Consider the following 22,770-nt stretch of genomic DNA (forward strand, 5'->3'; position numbering starts at 1 on the left):
GTGATCCTGCAATGCACGCTGGGACGCCTGGCTCGACACGTTCACAATGGCACCAGGAACTCCACGTGCAACCATCTGACGGACAACAACCTGCGCGTGCGAGAGATTACACACCAATGTACTAACACAACAACCTGCGCGTGCGAGAGATTACACACCAATGCACTAACACAACAACCTGCGCGTGCGAGATTACACACCAATGCACTAACACAACCTGCGCGTGCAAGATTACATACCAATGCACTAACACAACAACCTGCGCGTGCGAGATTACACACCAATGCACTAACACAACCTGCGCGTGCAAGATTACATACCAATGCACTAACACAACAACCTGCGCGTGCGAGAGATTACACACCAATGCACTAACACAACAACCTGCGCGTGCGAGAGATTACACACCAATGCACTAACACAACAACCTGCGCGTGCAAGATTACACACCAATGCACTAACACAACAACCTGCGCGTGCGAGATTACACAACAATGCACTAACACAACAACCTGTGTGTGAATCTCCCCACATGCCGATTAGATGGTAAGCTCTGGTGGTAGGGACCCCTCTCTCCCAATTTTACATGCATGTCCCTGTGTATAATGTATGTACAGTGGTGTGAAAAAGAAAGTACACCCTCTTTGAATTCTATAGTTTTTACATATTGGGACATAACAATCATCTGTTCCTTAGCAGGTCTTAAAATTAGGTAAATACAACCTCAGATGGACAACAACACATGACATATTACACTGTGTCATGATTTATTTAACAAAAATAAAGCCAAAATGGAGAAGCCATGTGTGAAAAACTAAGGACACCCTAGTGCTTCCGTAGGAATTAAGATGCTAAGTAGCAGACAGGTGCTGCTAATCAAATGCCCTTGATTAATTGATCATCAGCAAGTGTGACCACCTCTATAAAAGCCGACGTTTTAGCAGTTTGCTGGTCTGGAGCATTCAGGTGTGTGTTAACACAATGCCAAGGAGGAAAGACATCAGCAATGATCTTAGAGAAGCAATTGTTGCTGCCCATCAATCTGGGAAGGGTTATAAGGCCATTTCCAAACAATGTAAAGTCCATCATTCTACAGTGAGAAAGATTATTCAAAAGTGGAAAACATTCAAGACAATTGCCAATCTTCCCAGGAGTGGACGTTCCAGCAAATTCACCCCAAGGTCAGACTGTGCAATGCTCAGAGAAATTGCAAAAACCCCAAGAGTTACATCTCAGGCTCTACAGGCCTTAGTTAGCATGTTACATGTTAAAGTTCATAACAGTACAATTAGAAAAAGACTGAACAAGTTTGCTTTGTTTGGAAGGGTTGCCAGGAGAAAGCCTCTTGTCTCTAAAAAGAACATGGCAGCACGGCTTAGGTTTGCAAAGTTGCATCTGAACAAACCACAAGACTTCTGGAATAATGTCCTTTGGACAGACGAGACCAAAGTGGAGAAGTTTGGCCATAATGCACAGCGCCACGTTTGGCGAAAACCAAACACAGCATATCAGCACAAACACCTCATACCAACTGTCAAGCATGGTGGTGGAGGGGTGATGATTTGGGCTTGTTTTGCAGCCACAGGTCCTGGGAACCTTGCAGTCATTGAGTCGACCATGTACTCCTCTGTATACCAAAGTATTCTAGAGTCAAATGTGAGGCCTTCTGTCCGACAGCTAAAGCTTGGCTGAAATTGGGTCATGCAACAGGACAATGATCCCAAGCACACCAGCAAATCTACAACAGAATGGCTGAAAAAGAAAAGAACCAAGGTGTTGCAATGGCCCAGTCAAAGTCCAGACCTCAACACGATTTAAATGCTGTGGCTGGACCTTAAGAGAGCTGTGCATAAACAAATGCCGCAAACCTCAATGAACCGAAGCAAAGTTGTAAAGAAGAGTGGGCCAAAATTCCTCCACAACGATGTGAGAGACTGATAAAGTCATACAGAAAACGATTACTTCAAGTTATTGCTGCTAAAGGTGGTTCTACAAGCTATTGAATCATAAGGTGTACTTAGTTTTTTCACACATGGCTTCTCCATTTGGGCTTTCATTTTGTTAAATAAATCAGGACACGGTGTAATATGTCTCACACACACACACACACACACACACACACACACACACACACACACACACACACACACACACACACACACACACACACACACACACACACACACACACACACACACACACACACACACACACACACACACACACACACACACACACACACACACGGTGTAATATGTCATGTGCTGTTGTTCATCTGAGGTTGTATTTACCTAATTTTAAGACCTGCTAGGGAACAGGTGATTGTTATTATTTCCTGATATCTAAAACCATAGATTTCAGAGAGGGTGTACTTGCTTTTTCACACCACTGTATATAGTTATAGAGCCGCCCCGTATATCACTATACACAGGTTAGTACAAGAGTTTGGTTCCGGCTCACTTACCTGAGACACCAGCAAAGCCGCTTTCACATTCACCGCAAAGCTCCTGGGAGAGAGCGACACAGTGAGAGAGCGCGCGCGACACAGCGAGAGGGAGCGCGCGCGACACAGCGAGAGGGAGCGCGCGCGACACAGCGAGAGGGAGCGCGCGCGACACAGCGAGAGGGAGCGCGCGCGACACAGCGAGAGGGAGCGCGCGCGACACAGCGAGAGAGCGCGCGCGACACAGCGAGAGGGAGCGCGCGCGACACAGCGAGAGGGAGCGCGCGCGACACAGCGAGAGGGCGCGCGCGACACAGCGAGAGGGAGCGCGCGCGACACAGCGAGAGGGAGCGCGCGCGACACAGCGAGAGAGCGCGCGCGACACAGCGAGAGGGAGCGCGCGCGACACAGCGAGAGGGAGCGCGCGCGACACAGCGAGAGGGAGCGCGCGCGACACAGCGAGAGGGAGCGCGCGCGACACAGCGAGAGGGAGCGCGCGCGACACAGCGAGAGGGAGCGCGCGCGACACAGCGAGAGGGAGCGCGCGCGACACAGCGAGAGGGAGCGCGCGCGACACAGCGAGAGGGAGCGCGCGCGACACAGCGAGAGGGGGCCGCGACACAGCGAAAGAGCGCGCGCGACACAGCGAGAGAGCGCGACAGAGAGAGCGCGCGCGACACAGCGAGAGAGCGCGCGCGACACAGCGAGAGAGCGCGCGCGACACAGCGAGAGGGGGCCGCGACACAGCGAAAGAGCGCGCGCGACACAGCGAGAGAGCGCGACAGAGAGAGCGCGCGCGACACAGCGAGAGAGCGCGCGCGACACAGCGAGAGAGCGCGCGCGACACAGCGAGAGAGCGCGCGCGACACAGCGAGAGAGCGCGCGCGACACAGCGAGAGAGCGCGCGCGACACAGCGAGAGAGCGCCCGCGACACAGCGAGAGAGCGCCCGCGACACAGCGAGAGAGCGCCCGCGACACAGCGAGAGAGCGCCCGCGACACAGCGAGAGAGCGCGCGCGACACAGCGAGAGAGCGCGCGACACAGCGAGAGAGAGCGCGCGACACAGCGAGAGAGAGCGCGCGCGACACAGCGAGAGAGAGCGCGCGCGACACAGCGAGAGAGAGCGCGCGCGACACAGCGAGAGAGAGCGCGCGCGACACAGCGAGAGAGCGCGCGACACAGCGAGAGAGCGCGCGCAATACAGCGAGAGAGAGCGCGCGCGACACAGCGAGAGAGCGCGTGCGACACAGCGAGAGGGGGCCGCGACACAGCGAAAGAGCGCGCGCGACACAGCGAGAGAGCGCGACAGAGAGAGCGCGCGCGACACAGCGAGAGAGCGCGCGCGACACAGCGAGAGAGCGCGCGCGACACAGCGAGAGAGCGCGCGCGACACAGCGAGAGAGAGCGCGCGACACAGCGAGAGAGCGCCCGCGACACAGCGAGAGAGCGCCCGCGACACAGCGAGAGAGCGCGCGCGACACAGCGAGAGAGCGCGCGACACAGCGAGAGAGAGCGCGCGACACAGCGAGAGAGAGCGCGCGCGACACAGCGAGAGAGAGCGCGCGCGACACAGCGAGAGAGAGCGCGCGCGACACAGCGAGAGAGCGCGCGACACAGCGAGAGAGAGCGCGCGCGACACAGCGAGAGAGAGCGCGCGCGACACAGCGCGAGAGAGCGCGCGCGACACAGCGCGAGAGAGCGCGCGCGACACAGCGCGAGAGAGCGCGCGCGACACAGCGCGAGAGAGCGCGCGCGACACAGCGCGAGAGAGCGCGCGCGACACAGCGAGAGAGCGCGCGCGACACAGCGAGAAAGCGCGCGCGACACAGCGAGAGAGCGCGCGCGACACAGCGAGAGAGAGCGCGCGACACAGCGAGAGAGCGCGCGCTACACAGCGAGAGAGCGCGACACAGCGAGAGAGAGCGACACAGCGAGAGAGAGAGCGACACAGCGAGAGAGAGCGACACAGCGAGAGAGAGAGCGACACAGCGAGAGAGAGCGACACAGCGAGAGAGAGAGCGACACAGCGAGAGAGAGCGACACAGCGAGAGAGAGCGCGCGACACAGCGAGAGCGCGCGCGCGACACAGCGAGAGAGAGAGCGACACAGCGAGAGAGAGCGACACAGCGAGAGAGAGAGCGACACAGCGAGAGAGAGCGACACAGCGAGAGAGAGCGACACAGCGAGAGAGCGCGACACAGCGAGAGCGACAGCGAGAGAGCGCGCGCGACACAGCGAGAGAGAGAGCAACACAGCGAGAGAACAACACAGCGAGAGAGAGAGCGACACAGTGAGAGAGCGCGCGCGACACAGCGAGAGAGAGAGCGACACAGCGAGAGAGAGAGCGACACAGCGAAAGGGCGCGCAGGAGGTTGGAGGAGAGGGGGAACAAAAGGTGCACAGCATGATTACAGAGCCGCACCTTTCCAACAATGCATTGAACCCAAGATTCAAAATTAATTGACTGCGATATAGATCCCCCCGTGCGTACTGCGGTATATATTCATGCTGAGTATCTTCTTGCAGATAAACAAATTTAATGTAGCCACGCCCCCCCCCTCCCCGAGCCTCTCCCCCAGCGGACACTTCGCAGACTCCATGTCATTAGCGGGTATTAGCTGCTTTGTGGGTGTAGTTGGTGAGAGTGTGCGGGTGGCATACTGCCCAGTACTGAGCTGTAATCTCCGTGGCACCAGCTCCCTAATCTCCGTGGCACCAGCTCCCTGCAGTTTGGACTTCACGGTCACTGAGCAGCATGGGCCTAATGGAGCGGATAGCAGATCCCCGCACTATCCTGGGGAGGAAACCACGTTCCCGTGACAAGGACGGCAAACTCACAGCGCCACGTCTGCTGCGCAGGCGTACAAATAACCTGTGTGGGGGCTCTGGCACAGCAATGCCACGGGCCACGGGGTGTGTGTGTGCGCGCAAGTGACACTCACTGATCAAACGCCTCCTCCGTGACCCCAAGCAACGGCTGCAGGAGCGCCACGCCCGCATTGTTCACCAGGAGGTCCACAGGCCCCACGGAGCTCAGAGCCGCCTCCGTGGCCGACCAGTCTGCCAGATCCACGCAGAGCGTCTGCACCCCGGGGCACTGCAGGGCAATGTTACCCCGGGAGGGGCAGTTAAGAGGGACAAACACATCCTATAACGCAGTCAGGTCACAGGGAGCGTGAGGAGGGCGAGGGGCGTGCAGGCCGCTAATGCAGTGATGTATTAGGGGGGCTACATGGGACTGCGCGGCACTGTACAGTGTTATAGGAGGGTTTTGCTCATTCCAAAGTGCAGGGATTCCATATTAGGGTTTATTGACACACAGGATGTACTGAAGGGTTATATCTATATAGGGCCGTTGCTGGGGTTCGGTGTTAGAGCGGTGATACCCTGGCATGGGGCGGTGTTAAAGGGGTGATACCACAGAACGGAGAAGCAGAGTTACCCCGGTACGGGGCAGTGTTACCCCGGTACGGGGCAGTGTTACACGGGCGTTATCTCGGTATAGGTTGGTGATAGAGGCTATTAGGAGGGGTGTATCCCCGGTACGGGGCGGCGATAAAGGGGTACGGGGCGGCGTTATGGGTGTACGGTGCAGTGTTACGGGGGTACGGGGCTGCGTTACGGATGTAGCGTTAGGGGGGGCGGCGGCGTAAGGGGGTACAGTGTGAGGGGGGCTGCGGCGTTACAGCGCGGCTGTGTTACCCCGGTACTCTCACCTCGCGGGCCAGGCTCTCCAGGTCCCCCGGGCTCCGGCTCAGAGCAGTCACCTCGGCCCCCGCCGCCCGCAGCGCTCTCACCGTCTCCCGGCCGATACCTGCGCGGAGGGGGATATCAGCGGGGGCGGTATAGCGGGGCGGATGAGGTATAGCGGCGATGGGGATATCAGCAGGGGCGGTATAGCGAGGAGGGGGCGGTATAGCGGGGAGGGGAATATTATCGGGGGCGGTATAGCGAGGAGGGGGCGGTATAGCGGGGAGGGGAATATTATCGGGGGCGGTATAGAGGGGCGGGGGCGGTATAGAGGGGCGGGGGCGGTATAGAGGGGAGGAGGGGGATATCAGCGGGATGGGGATATCAGCGGGATGGGAGAGGGCGGTACACCTGGGAGGGGGAATAGCGGGGAATGGAGAGGTATAGCCACGGTGGATGCGGTATAGCCGGGGGTGGGACGGTATAGCGGGTGGAGGAGGGGCGGACGGTATAGCGGGTGGAGGAGGGGCGGGCGGTATAGCGGGTGGAGGAGGGGCGGGCGGTATAGCGGGGGGAGGGGCGGGCGGTATAGCGGGGGGAGGGGCGGGCGGTATAGCGGGGGGAGGGGCGGGCGGTATAGCGGGGGGAGGGGCGGGCGGTATAGCGGGGGGAGGGGCGGGCGGTATAGCGGGGGGAGGGGCGGGCGGTATAGCGGGGGGAGGGGCGAGCGGTATAGCGGGGGGAGGGGCGAGCGGTATAGCGGGGGGGGGGGGGTCGCGGAAGCTGTATAGCGGGGCGCGGGAGCAGTATAGCAGGGGAGGGGGCGGTATAGCGGGGGCTCACCTTTTCCCGCCCCGGTTACCAGGGCCCGGCGGCCAGAGAAACTCAGCTCCATCGCACCGGGAATCACGTGAGGGGCGGGGCCTCGGGGTGTGGGCGGGGCGTGATAGTCCAAAGTGTGTCTGGAAAGGTGGGCGGGGCTTGATCGAGACACGCGTGCCAGGTGGGCGGGGCTTCTCGCAAGGGGCGGGGCTGTCACTTTGGTTCTCAGTGTCACACGTGCACACGCCAGGTACATGAGGATTAGCATGCAGTGTCACACGTGCACACGCCAGGTACATGAGGATTAGCATGCAGTGTCACACGTGCACACGCCAGGTACATGAGGATTTGCATGCAGTGTCACACGTGCACACGCCAGGTACATGAGGATTAGCATGCAGTGTCACACGTGCACACACCAGGTACATGAGGATTAGCATGCAGTGTCACACGTGCACACGCCAGGTACATGAGGATTAGCATGCAGTGTCACACGCCCCGGTACATGAGGATTAGCATGCAGTGTCACACGTGCACACGCCAGGTACATGAGGATTAGCATGCAGTGTCACACGTGCACACGCCCCGGTACATGAGGATTAGCGTGCAGTGTCACACGCCCCGGTACATGAGGATTAGCATGCAGTGTCACACGTGCACACGCCAGGTACATGAGGATTATCATGCAGTGTCACACGTGCACACGTCCCGGTACATGAGGATTAGCATGCAGCGTCACACGTGCACACGCCAGGTACACGAGGATTAGCATGCACTGTCACACGTGCACACGCCCCGGTACATGAGGATTAGCACGCAGTGTCACACGTGCACACGCCAGGTACATGAGGATTAGCATGCACTGTCACACGTGCACACGCCCCGGTACATGAGGATTAGCATGCAGTGTCACACGTGCACACGTCCCGGTACATGAGGATTAGCATGCAGTGTCACACGTGCACACGCCCCGGTACATGAGGATTAGCATGCAGTGTCACACAAGCACACGCCCCGGTACATGAGGATTAGCATGCAGTGTCACACGTGCACATGCCAGATACATGAGGATTAGCATGCAGTGTCACACGTGCACACGCCAGGTACATGAGGATTAGCATGCAGTAACACTGCATGCTAATCCTCATGTACCGGGGCGTGTGCACGTGTGACACTGCATGCTAATCCTCATGTACCGGGGCGTGTGACACTGCATGCTAATCCTCATGTACCGGAGCGTGTGCACGTGTGACTCTGCATGCTAATCCTCATGTACCTGGCGTGTGCACATGTTACACTGCATGCTAATCCTCATGTACCGGGGCGTGTGCACGTGTGACACTGCATGCTAATCCTCATGTACCTGGCGTGTGCACATGTGACACTGCATGCTAATCCTCCTGTACCTGGCGTGTGCACGTGTGACACTGCATGCTAATCCTCATGTACCGGGGCGTGTGCACGTGTGACACTGCATGCTAATCCTCATGTACGGGGCGTGTGCACGTGTGACACTGCATGCTAATCCTCATGTACCAAGGCGTGTGCACGTGTGACACTGCATGCTAATCCTCATGTACCTGGCGTGTGCATGTGTGACACTGCATGCTAATCCTCGTGTACCGGGGCGTGTGCACGTGTGACACTGCATGCTAATCCTCGTGTACCGGGGCGTGTGCACATGTGACAGTGCGTGCTAATCCTCATGTACGTGGCGTGTGCACGTGTGATACTGCATGCTAATCCTCATGTACCTGGCGTGTGAATGTGTGACACTGCGTGCTAATCCTCGTGTACCGGGGCGTGTGCACGTGTGACACTGCATGCTAATCCTCATGTACCTGGCGTGTGCACGTGTGACACTGCATGCTAATCCTCATGTACCTGGCGTGTGCACGTGTGACACTGCATGCTAATCCTCATGTACCTGGCGTGTGCACGTGTGACACTGCATGCTAATCCTCATGTACCTGGCGTGTGCACGTGTGACAATGCATGCTAATCCTCATGTACCTGGCGTGTGCACGTGTGACACTGCATGCTAATCCTCATGTACCGGGACGTGTGCACTTGTGACACTGCATGCTAATCCTCATGTACCTGGCGTGTGCACGTGTGACAATGCATGCTAATCCTCATGTACCTGGCGTGTGCACGTGTGACACTGCATGCTAATCCTCATGTACCGGGACGTGTGCACTTGTGACACTGCATGCTAATCCTCGTGTACCGGGGCGTGTGCACGTGTGACACTGCATGCTATTCCTCATGTACCGGGACGTGTGCACTTGTGACACTGCATGCTAATCCTCATGTACCGGGCGTGTGCACGTGTGACAGTGCATGCTAATCCTCATGTACCTGGCGTGTGCACGTGTGACAATGCATGCTAATCCTCATGTACCTGGCCTGTGCACGTGTGACACTGCATGCTAATCCTCATGTACCGGGGCGTGTGCACATGTGACACTGCATGCTAATCCTCATGTACCTGGCGTGTGCACGTGTGACACTGCATGCTAATCCTCATGTACCTGGCGTGTGCACGTGTGACACTGCATGCTAATCCTCATGTACCTGGCGTGTGCACGTGTGACACTGCATGCTAATCCTCATGTACCTGGCGTGTGCACGTGTGACACTGCGTGCTAATCCTCATGTACCGGGGCGTGTGCACGTGTGACAGTGCGTGCTAATCCTCATGTACCGGGGCGTGTGCACGTGTGACACTGCATGCTAATCCTCATGTAGCGGGGCGTGTGCACGTGTGACACTGCATGCTAATCCTCATGTACCGGGGCGTGTGACACTGCATGCTAATCCTCATGTACCGGGGCGTGTGCACGTGTGACACTGCATGCTAATCCTCATGTAGCGGGGCGTGTGCACGTGTGACACTGCATGCTAATCCTCATGTACCTGGCGTGTGCACGTGTGATACTGCATGCTAAGCCTCATGTACCGGGCGTGTGCACGTGTGACACTGCATACTAATCCTCATGTACCTGGCGTGTGCACGTGTGACACTGCATGCTAATCCTCATGTACCTGGCGTGTGCACGTGTGACACTGCATGCTAATCCTCATGTACCTGGCGTGTGCACGTGTGACACTGCATGCTAATCCTCATGTACCTGGCGTGTGCACGTGTAAAACTGCATGCTAATCCTCATGTACCTGGCGTGTGCACGTGTGACACTGCATGCTAATCCTCATGTACCTGGCGTGTGCACGTGTGACACTGCATGCTAATCCTCATGTACCGGGGCGTGTGACAGTGCATGCTAATCCTCATGTACCGGGGCGTGTGCACGTGTGACAGTGCATGCTAATCCTCATGTACCTGGCGTGTGCACGTCTGACACTGCATGCTAATCCTCATGTACCGGGGCGTGTGCACGTGTGACACTGCATGCTAATCCTCGTGTACCGGGGCGTGTGCACGTGTGACAGTGCATGCTAATCCTCGTGTACCGGGGCGTGTGCACGTGTGACACTGCATGCTAATCCTCATGTACCGGGCGTGTGCACGTGTGACACTGCATGCTATTCCTCATGTACCTGGCGTGTGCACGTGTGACACTGCATGCTAATCCTCATGTACCTGGCGTGTGCACGTGTGACACTGCATGCTAATCCTCATGTACCGGGGCGTGTGACACTGCATGCTAATCCTCACGTACGGGGCGTGTGCACGTGTGACACTGCATGCTAATCCTCATGTACCAAGGCGTGTGCACGTGTGACACTGCATGCTAATCCTCATGTACCTGGCGTGTGCACGTGTAAAACTGCATGCTAATCCTCATGTACCTGGCGTGTGCACGTGTGACACTGCATGCTAATCCTCATGTACCTGGCGTGTGCACGTGTGACACTGCATGCTAATCCTCATGTACCGGGGCGTGTGACAGTGCATGCTAATCCTCATGTACCGGGGCGTGTGCACGTGTGACAGTGCATGCTAATCCTCATGTACCTGGCGTGTGCACGTCTGACACTGCATGCTAATCCTCATGTACCGGGGCGTGTGCACGTGTGACACTGCATGCTAATCCTCGTGTACCGGGGCGTGTGCACGTGTGACAGTGCATGCTAATCCTCGTGTACCGGGGCGTGTGCACGTGTGACACTGCATGCTAATCCTCATGTACCGGGCGTGTGCACGTGTGACACTGCATGCTATTCCTCATGTACCTGGCGTGTGCACGTGTGACACTGCATGCTAATCCTCATGTACCTGGCGTGTGCACGTGTGACACTGCATGCTAATCCTCATGTACCGGGGCGTGTGACACTGCATGCTAATCCTCACGTACGGGGCGTGTGCACGTGTGACACTGCATGCTAATCCTCATGTACCAAGGCGTGTGCACGTGTGACACTGCATGCTAATCCTCATGTACCTGGCGTGTGCACGTGTGACACTGCATGCTAATCCTCATGTACCTGGCGTGTGCACGTGTGACACTGCATTCTAATCCTCGTGTACCGGGGCGTGTGCACGTGTGACACTGCATGCTAATCCTCGTGTACCGGGGCGTGTGCACGTGTGACAGTGCGTGCTAATCCTCATGTACGTGGCGTGTGCACGTGTGATACTGCATGCTAATCCTCATGTACCTGGCGTGTGAATGTGTGACACTGCGTGCTAATCCTCGTGTACCGGGGCGTGTGCACGTGTGACACTGCATGGTAATCCTCATGTACCTGGCGTGTGCACGTGTGACACTGCATGCTAATCCTCATGTACCTGGCGTGTGCACGTGTGACACTGCATGCTAATCCTCATGTACCTGGCGTGTGCACGTGTGACACTGCATGCTAATCCTCATGTACCTGGCGTGTGCACGTGTGACACTGCATGCTAATCCTCATGTACCTGGCGTGTGCACGTGTGACACTGCATGCTAATCCTCATGTACCTGGCGTGTGCACGTGTGACACTGCATGCTAATCCTCATGTACCGGGACGTGTGCACTTGTGACACTGCATGCTAATCCTCATGTACCGGGGCGTGTGCACGTGTGACACTGCATGCTAATCCTCATGTACCGGGCGTGTGCACGTGTGACAGTGCATGCTAATCCTCATGTACCTGGCGTGTGCACGTGTGACAATGCATGCTAATCCTAATGTACCTGGCCTGTGCACGTGTGACACTGCATGCTAATCCTCATGTACCGGGGCGTGTGCACGTGTGACAGTGCGTGCTAATCCTCATGTACCGGGGCGTGTGCACGTGTGACACTGCATGCTAATCCTCATGTAGCGGGGCGTGTGCACGTGTGACACTGCATGCTAATCCTCATGTACCGGGGCGTGTGACACTGCATGCTAATCCTCATGTACCGGGGCGTGTGCACGTGTGACACTGCATGCTAATCCTCATGTAGCGGGGCGTGTGCACGTGTGACACTGCATGCTAATCCTCATGTACCTGGCGTGTGCACGTGTGATACTGCATGCTAAGCCTCATGTACCGGGCGTGTGCACGTGTGACACTGCATACTAATCCTCATGTACCTGGCGTGTGCACGTGTGACACTGCATGCTAATCCTCATGTACCTGGCGTGTGCACGTGTGACACTGCATGCTAATCCTCATGTACCTGGCGTGTGCACGTGTGACACTGCATGCTAATCCTCATGTACCTGGCGTGTGCACGTGTAAAACTGCATGCTAATCCTCATGTACCTGGCGTGTGCACGTGTGACACTGCATGCTAATCCTCATGTACCTGGCGTGTGCACGTGTGACACTGCATGCTAATCCTCATGTACCGGGGCGTGTGACAGTGCATGCTAATCCTCATGTACCGGGGCGTGTGCACGTGTGACAGTGCATGCTAATCCTCATGTACCTGGCGTGTGCACGTGTGACACTGCATGCTAATCCTCATGTACCGGGGCGTGTGCACGTGTGACACTGCATGCTAATCCTCGTGTACCGGGGCGTGTGCACGTGTGACAGTGCATGCTAATCCTCGTGTACCGGGGCGTGTGCACGTGTGACACTGCATGCTAATCCTCATGTACCGGGCGTGTGCACGTGTGACACTGCATGCTAATCCTCATGTACCTGGCGTGTGCACGTGTGACACTGCATGCTAATCCTCATGTACCTGGCGTGTGCACGTGTGACACTGCATGCTAATCCTCATGTACCGGGGCGTGTGACACTGCATGCTAATCCTCACGTACGGGGCGTGTGCACGTGTGACACTGCATGCTAATCCTCATGTACCAAGGCGTGTGCACGTGTGACACTGCATGCTAATCCTCATGTACCTGGCGTGTGCACGTGTGACACTGCATGCTAATCCTCATGTACCTGGCGTGTGCACGTGTGACACTGCATTCTAATCCTCGTGTACCGGGGCGTGTGCACGTGTGACACTGCATGCTAATCCTCGTGTACCGGGGCGTGTGCACGTGTGACAGTGCGTGCTAATCCTCATGTACGTGGCGTGTGCACGTGTGATACTGCATGCTAATCCTCATGTACCTGGCGTGTGAATGTGTGACACTGCGTGCTAATCCTCGTGTACCGGGGCGTGTGCACGTGTGACACTGCATGGTAATCCTCATGTACCTGGCGTGTGCACGTGTGACACTGCATGCTAATCCTCATGTACCTGGCGTGTGCACGTGTGACACTGCATGCTAATCCTCATGTACCTGGCGTGTGCACGTGTGACACTGCATGCTAATCCTCATGTACCTGGCGTGTGCACGTGTGACACTGCATGCTAATCCTCATGTACCTGGCGTGTGCACGTGTGACACTGCATGCTAATCCTCATGTACCTGGCGTGTGCACGTGTGACACTGCATGCTAATCCTAATGTACCGGGACGTGTGCACTTGTGACACTGCATGCTAATCCTCATGTACCGGGGCGTGTGCACGTGTGACACTGCATGCTAATCCTCATGTACCGGGCGTGTGCACGTGTGACAGTGCATGCTAATCCTCATGTACCTGGCGTGTGCACGTGTGACAATGCATGCTAATCCTAATGTACCTGGCCTGTGCACGTGTGACACTGCATGCTAATCCTCATGTACCGGGGCGTGTGCACATGTGACACTGCATGCTAATCCTCATGTACCTGGCGTGTGCACGTGTGACACTGCATGCTAATCCTCATGTACCTGGCGTGTGCACGTGTGACACTGCATGCTAATCCTCATGTACCTGGCGTGTGCACGTGTGACACTGCATGCTAATCCTCATGTACCTGGCGTGTGCACGTGTGACAACTGCGTGCTAATCCTCATGTACCGGGGCGTGTGCACGTGTGACAGTGCGTGCTAATCCTTATGTACCGGGGCGTGTGCACGTGTGACACTGCATGCTAATCCTCATGTACCTGGCGTGTGCACGTGTGACAATGCATGCTAATCCTCATGTACCTGGCGTGTGCACGTGTGACACTGCATGCTAATCTTCATGTACCGGGACGTGTGCACTTGTGACACTGCATGCTAATCCTCATGTACCTGGCGTGTGCACGTGTGACAATGCATGCTAATCCTCATGTACCTGGCGTGTGCACGTGTGACACTGCATGCTAATCCTCATGTACCGGGACGTGTGCACTTGTGACACTGCATGCTAATCCTCGTGTACCGGGGCGTGTGCACGTGTGACACTGCATGCTATTCCTCATGTACCGGGACGTGTGCACTTGTGACACTGCATGCTAATCCTCATGTACCGGGCGTGTGCACGTGTGACAGTGCATGCTAATCCTCATGTACCTGGCGTGTGCACGTGTGACAGTGCATGCTAATCCTCATGTACCTGGCCTGTGCACGTGTGACACTGCATGCTAATCCTCATGTACCGGGACGTGTGCACTTGTGACACTGCATGCTAATCCTCATGTACCTGGCGTGTGCACGTGTGACACTGCATGCTAATCCTCATGTACCTGGCGTGTGCACGTGTGACACTGCATGCTAATCCTCATGTACCTGGCGTGTGCACGTGTGACACTGCATGCTAATCCTCATGTACCTGGCGTGTGCACGTGTGACACTGCATGCTAATCCTAATGTACCGGGACGTGTGCACTTGTGACACTGCATGCTAATCCTCATGTACCGGGGCGTGTGCACGTGTGACACTGCATGCTAATCCTCATGTACCGGGCGTGTGCACGTGTGACAGTGCATGCTAATCCTCATGTACCTGGCGTGTGCACGTGTGACAATGCATGCTAATCCTAATGTACCTGGCCTGTGCACGTGTGACACTGCATGCTAATCCTCATGTACCGGGGCGTGTGCACATGTGACACTGCATGCTAATCCTCATGTACCTGGCGTGTGCACGTGTGACACTGCATGCTAATCCTCATGTACCTGGCGTGTGCACGTGTGACACTGCATGCTAATCCTCATGTACCTGGCGTGTGCACGTGTGACACTGCATGCTAATCCTCATGTACCTGGCGTGTGCACGTGTGACAACTGCGTGCTAATCCTCATGTACCGGGGCGTGTGCACGTGTGACAGTGCGTGCTAATCCTCATGTACCGGGGCGTGTGCACGTGTGACACTGCATGCTAATCCTCATGTACCTGGCGTGTGCACGTGTGACAATGCATGCTAATCCTCATGTACCTGGCGTGTGCACGTGTGACACTGCATGCTAATCCTCATGTACCGGGACGTGTGCACTTGTGACACTGCATGCTAATCCTCATGTACCTGGCGTGTGCACGTGTGACAATGCATGCTAATCCTCATGTACCTGGCGTGTGCACGTGTGACACTGCATGCTAATCCTCATGTACCGGGACGTGTGCACTTGTGACACTGCATGCTAATCCTCGTGTACCGGGGCGTGTGCACGTGTGACACTGCATGCTATTCCTCATGTACCGGGACGTGTGCACTTGTGACACTGCATGCTAATCCTCATGTACCGGGCGTGTGCACGTGTGACAGTGCATGCTAATCCTCATGTACCTGGCGTGTGCACGTGTGACAGTGCATGCTAATCCTCATGTACCTGGCCTGTGCACGTGTGACACTGCATGCTAATCCTCATGTACCGGGGCGTGTGCACATGTGACACTGCATGCTAATCCTCATGTACCTGGCGTGTGCACGTGTGACACTGCATGCTAATCCTCATGTACCTGGCGTGTGCACGTGTGACACTGCATGCTAATCCTCATGTACCTGGCGTGTGCACGTGTGACAGTGCATGCTAATCCTCATGTACCTGGCGTGTGCACGTGTGACACTGCGTGCTAATCCTCATGTACCGGGGCGTGTGCACGTGTGACAGTGCGTGCTAATCCTCATGTACCGGGGCGTGTGCACGTGTGACACTGCATGCTAATCCTCATGTAGCGGGGCGTGTGCACGTGTGACACTGCATGCTAATCCTCATGTACCGGGGCGTGTGACACTGCATGCTAATCCTCATGTACCGGGGCGTGTGCACGTGTGACACTGCATGCTAATCCTCATGTAGCGGGGCGTGTGCACGTGTGACACTGCATGCTAATCCTCATGTACCTGGCGTGTGCACGTGTGATACTGCATGCTAAGCCTCATGTACCGGGCGTGTGCACGTGTGACACTGCATGCTAATCCTCATGTACCTGGCGTGTGCACGTGTGACACTGCATGCTAATCCTAATGTACCGGGACGTGTGCACTTGTGACACTGCATGCTAATCCTCATGTACCGGGGCGTGTGCACGTGTGACACTGCATGCTAATCCTCATGTACCGGGCGTGTGCACGTGTGACAGTGCATGCTAATCCTCATGTACCTGGCGTGTGCACGTGTGACAATGCATGCTAATCCTAATGTACCTGGCCTGTGCACGTGTGACACTGCATGCTAATCCTCATGTACCGGGGCGTGTGCACATGTGACACTGCATGCTAATCCTCATGTACCTGGCGTGTGCACGTGTGACACTGCATGCTAATCCTCATGTACCTGGCGTGTGCACGTGTGACACTGCATGCTAATCCTCATGTACCTGGCGTGTGCACGTGTGACACTGCATGCTAATCCTCATGTACCTGGCGTGTGCACGTGTGACAACTGCGTGCTAATCCTCATGTACCGGGGCGTGTGCACGTGTGACAGTGCGTGCTAATCCTCATGTACCGGGGCGTGTGCACGTGTGACACTGCATGCTAATCCTCATGTACCTGGCGTGTGCACGTGTGACAATGCATGCTAATCCTCATGTACCTGGCGTGTGCACGTGTGACACTGCATGCTAATCCTCATGTACCGGGACGTGTGCACTTGTGACACTGCATGCTAATCCTCATGTACCTGGCGTGTGCACGTGTGACAATGCATGCTAATCCTCATGTACCTGGCGTGTGCACGTGTGACACTGCATGCTAATCCTCATGTACCGGGACGTGTGCACTTGTGACACTGCATGCTAATCCTCGTGTACCGGGGCGTGTGCACGTGTGACACTGCATGCTATTCCTCATGTACCGGGACGTGTGCACTTGTGACACTGCATGCTAATCCTCATGTACCGGGCGTGTGCACGTGTGACAGTGCATGCTAATCCTCATGTACCTGGCGTGTGCACGTGTGACAGTGCATGCTAATCCTCATGTACCTGGCCTGTGCACGTGTGACACTGCATGCTAATCCTCATGTACCGGGGCGTGTGCACATGTGACACTGCATGCTAATCCTCATGTACCTGGCGTGTGCACGTGTGACACTGCATGCTAATCCTCATGTACCTGGCGTGTGCACGTGTGACACTGCATGCTAATCCTCATGTACCTGGCGTGTGCACGTGTGACAGTGCATGCTAATCCTCATGTACCTGGCGTGTGCACGTGTGACACTGCGTGCTAATCCTCATGTACCGGGGCGTGTGCACGTGTGACAGTGCGTGCTAATCCTCATGTACCGGGGCGTGTGCACGTGTGACACTGCATGCTAATCCTCATGTAGCGGGGCGTGTGCACGTGTGACACTGCATGCTAATCCTCATGTACCGGGGCGTGTGACACTGCATGCTAATCCTCATGTACCGGGGCGTGTGCACGTGTGACACTGCATGCTAATCCTCATGTAGCGGGGCGTGTGCACGTGTGACACTGCATGCTAATCCTCATGTACCTGGCGTGTGCACGTGTGATACTGCATGCTAAGCCTCATGTACCGGGCGTGTGCACGTGTGACACTGCATGCTAATCCTCATGTACCTGGCGTGTGCACGTGTGACACTGCATGCTAATCCTCATGTACCTGGCGTGTGCACGTGTGACACTGCATGCTAATCCTCATGTACCTGGCGTGTGCACGTGTGACACTGCATGCTAATCCTCATGTACCTGGCGTGTGCACGTGTAAAACTGCATGCTAATCCTCATGTACCTGGCGTGTGCACGTGTGACACTGCATGCTAATCCTCATGTACCTGGCGTGTGCACGTGTGACACTGCATGCTAATCCTCATGTACCGGGGCGTGTGACAGTGCATGCTAATCCTCATGTACCGGGGCGTGTGCACGTGTGACAGTGCATGCTAATCCTCATGTACCTGGCGTGTGCACGTGTGACACTGCATGCTAATCCTCATGTACCGGGGCGTGTGCACGTGTGACACTGCATGCTAATCCTCGTGTACCGGGGCGTGTGCACGTGTGACAGTGCATGCTAATCCTCGTGTACCGGGGCGTGTGCACGTGTGACACTGCATGCTAATCCTCATGTACCGGGCGTGTGCACGTGTGACACTGCATGCTAATCCTCATGTACCTGGCGTGTGCACGTGTGACACTGCATGCTAATCCTCATGTACCTGGCGTGTGCACGTGTGACACTGCATGCTAATCCTCATGTACCGGGGCGTGTGACACTGCATGCTAATCCTCACGTACGGGGCGTGTGCACGTGTGACACTGCATGCTAATCCTCATGTACCAAGGCGTGTGCACGTGTGACACTGCATGCTAATCCTCATGTACCTGGCGTGTGCACGTGTGACACTGCATGCTAATCCTCATGTACCTGGCGTGTGCACGTGTGACACTGCATTCTAATCCTCGTGTACCGGGGCGTGTGCACGTGTGACACTGCATGCTAATCCTCGTGTACCGGGGCGTGTGCACGTGTGACAGTGCGTGCTAATCCTCATGTACGTGGCGTGTGCACGTGTGATACTGCATGCTAATCCTCATGTACCTGGCGTGTGAATGTGTGACACTGCGTGCTAATCCTCGTGTACCGGGGCGTGTGCACGTGTGACACTGCATGGTAATCCTCATGTACCTGGCGTGTGCACGTGTGACACTGCATGCTAATCCTCATGTACCTGGCGTGTGCACGTGTGACACTGCATGCTAATCCTCATGTACCTGGCGTGTGCACGTGTGACACTGCATGCTAATCCTCATGTACCTGGCGTGTGCACGTGTGACACTGCATGCTAATCCTCATGTACCTGGCGTGTGCACGTGTGACACTGCATGCTAATCCTCATGTACCTGGCGTGTGCACGTGTGACACTGCATGCTAATCCTCATGTACCGGGACGTGTGCACTTGTGACACTGCATGCTAATCCTCATGTACCGAGGCGTGTGCACGTGTGACACTGCATGCTAATCCTCATGTACCGGGCGTGTGCACGTGTGACAGTGCATGCTAATCCTCATGTACCTGGCGTGTGCACGTGTGACAATGCATGCTAATCCTAATGTACCTGGCCTGTGCACGTGTGACACTGCATGCTAATCCTCATGTACCGGGGCGTGTGCACATGTGACACTGCATGCTAATCCTCATGTACCTGGCGTGTGCACGTGTGACACTGCATGCTAATCCTCATGTACCTGGCGTGTGCACGTGTGACACTGCATGCTAATCCTCATGTACCTGGCGTGTGCACGTGTGACACTGCATGCTAATCCTCATGTACCTGGCGTGTGCACGTGTGACAACTGCGTGCTAATCCTCATGTACCGGGGCGTGTGCACGTGTGACAGTGCGTGCTAATCCTCATGTACCGGGGCGTGTGCACGTGTGACACTGCATGCTAATCCTCATGTAGCGGGGCGTGTGCACGTGTGACACTGCATGCTAATCCTCATGTACCGGGGTGTGTGACACTGCATGCTAATCCTCATGTACCGGGGCGTGTGCACGTGTGACACTGCATGCTAATCCTCATGTAGCGGGGCGTGTGCACGTGTGACACTGCAGGCTAATCCTCATGTACCTGGCGTGTGCACGTGTGATACTGCATGCTAATCCTCATGTACCGGGCTTGTGCACGTGTGACACTGCATGCTAATCCTCATGTACCTGGCGTGTGCACGTGTGACACTGCATGCTAATCCTCATGTACCTGGCGTGTGCACGTGTGACACTGCATGCTAATCCTCATGTACCTGGCATGTGCACGTGTGACACTGCATGCTAATCCTCATGTACCTGGCGTGTGCACGTGTGACACTGCATGCTAATCCTCGTGTACCGGGGCGTGTGCACGTGTGACAGTGCATGCTAATCCTCGTGTACCGGGGCGTGTGCACGTGTGACACTGCATGCTAATCCTCATGTACCGGGCGTGTGCACGTGTGACACTGCATGCTAATCCTCATGTACCTGGCGTGTGCACGTGTGACACTGCATGCTAATCCTCATGTACCTGGCGTGTGCACGTGTGACACTGCATGCTAATCCTCATGTACCGGGGCGTGTGACACTGCATGCTAATCCTCACGTACGGGGCGTGTGCACGTGTGACACTGCATGCTAATCCTCATGTACCAAGGCGTGTGCACGTGTGACACTGCATGCTAATCCTCATGTACCTGGCGTGTGCACGTGTGACACTGCATGCTAATCCTCATGTACCTGGCGTGTGCACGTGTGACACTGCATTCTAATCCTCGTGTACCGGGGCGTGTGCACGTGTGACACTGCATGCTAATCCTCGTGTACCGGGGCGTGTGCACGTGTGACAGTGCGTGCTAATCCTCATGTACGTGGCGTGTGCACGTGTGATACTGCATGCTAATCCTCATGTACCTGGCGTGTGAATGTGTGACACTGCGTGCTAATCCTCGTGTACCGGGGCGTGTGCACGTGTGACACTGCATGGTAATCCTCATGTACCTGGCGTGTGCACGTGTGACACTGCATGCTAATCCTCATGTACCTGGCGTGTGCACGTGTGACACTGCATGCTAATCCTCATGTACCTGGCGTGTGCACGTGTGACACTGCATGCTAATCCTCATGTACCTGGCGTGTGCACGTGTGACACTGCATGCTAATCCTCATGTACCTGGCGTGTGCACGTGTGACACTGCATGCTAATCCTCATGTACCTGGCGTGTGCACGTGTGACACTGCATGCTAATCCTAATGTACCGGGACGTGTGCACTTGTGACACTGCATGCTAATCCTCATGTACCGGGGCGTGTGCACGTGTGACACTGCATGCTAATCCTCATGTACCGGGCGTGTGCACGTGTGACAGTGCATGCTAATCCTCATGTACCTGGCGTGTGCACGTGTGACAATGCATGCTAATCCTAATGTACCTGGCCTGTGCACGTGTGACACTGCATGCTAATCCTCATGTACCGGGGCGTGTGCACATGTGACACTGCATGCTAATCCTCATGTACCTGGCGTGTGCACGTGTGACACTGCATGCTAATCCTCATGTACCTGGCGTGTGCACGTGTGACACTGCATGCTAATCCTCATGTACCTGGCGTGTGCACGTGTGACACTGCATGCTAATCCTCATGTACCTGGCGTGTGCACGTGTGACAACTGCGTGCTAATCCTCATGTACCGGGGCGTGTGCACGTGTGACAGTGCGTGCTAATCCTTATGTACCGGGGCGTGTGCACGTGTGACACTGCATGCTAATCCTCATGTACCTGGCGTGTGCACGTGTGACAATGCATGCTAATCCTCATGTACCTGGCGTGTGCACGTGTGACACTGCATGCTAATCCTCATGTACCGGGACGTGTGCACTTGTGACACTGCATGCTAATCCTCATGTACCTGGCGTGTGCACGTGTGACAATGCATGCTAATCCTCATGTACCTGGCGTGTGCACGTGTGACACTGCATGCTAATCCTCATGTACCGGGACGTGTGCACTTGTGACACTGCATGCTAATCCTCGTGTACCGGGGCGTGTGCACGTGTGACACTGCATGCTATTCCTCATGTACCGGGACGTGTGCACTTGTGACACTGCATGCTAATCCTCATGTACCGGGCGTGTGCACGTGTGACAGTGCATGCTAATCCTCATGTACCTGGCGTGTGCACGTGTGACAGTGCATGCTAATCCTCATGTACCTGGCCTGTGCACGTGTGACACTGCATGCTAATCCTCATGTACCGGGATGTGTGCACTTGTGACACTGCATGCTAATCCTCATGTACCTGGCGTGTGCACGTGTGACACTGCATGCTAATCCTCATGTACCTGGCGTGTGCACGTGTGACACTGCATGCTAATCCTCATGTACCTGGCGTGTGCACGTGTGACACTGCATGCTAATCCTCATGTACCTGGCGTGTGCACGTGTGACACTGCATGCTAATCCTAATGTACCGGGACGTGTGCACTTGTGACACTGCATGCTAATCCTCATGTACCGGGGCGTGTGCACGTGTGACACTGCATGCTAATCCTCATGTACCGGGCGTGTGCACGTGTGACAGTGCATGCTAATCCTCATGTACCTGGCGTGTGCACGTGTGACAATGCATGCTAATCCTAATGTACCTGGCCTGTGCACGTGTGACAC

General features: G+C 55.8%; 1 protein-coding gene across 1 annotated transcript; it reads right to left on the reverse strand.

Moving 5' to 3' along the window:
* Positions 1-3: 3 nt before the first annotated feature.
* On the reverse strand, positions 4-7,108 carry LOC142477123 (L-xylulose reductase-like; the record flags this gene model as incomplete). Its single annotated transcript, XM_075582179.1, has 5 exons — positions 6,978-7,108; positions 6,161-6,258; positions 5,387-5,592; positions 2,465-2,507; positions 4-90 (listed from the first exon to the last, which is right to left on the reverse strand). Coding segments are annotated over exons 1-5 (486 nt in total), but the record flags the coding sequence as incomplete, so codon positions are not given.
* Positions 7,109-22,770: the final 15,662 nt, after the last annotated feature.

The sequence above is a fragment of the Ascaphus truei genome, unplaced genomic scaffold (assembly GCF_040206685.1).
Source record: "Ascaphus truei isolate aAscTru1 unplaced genomic scaffold, aAscTru1.hap1 HAP1_SCAFFOLD_1966, whole genome shotgun sequence".
NCBI lineage: Eukaryota > Metazoa > Chordata > Amphibia > Anura > Ascaphidae > Ascaphus > Ascaphus truei.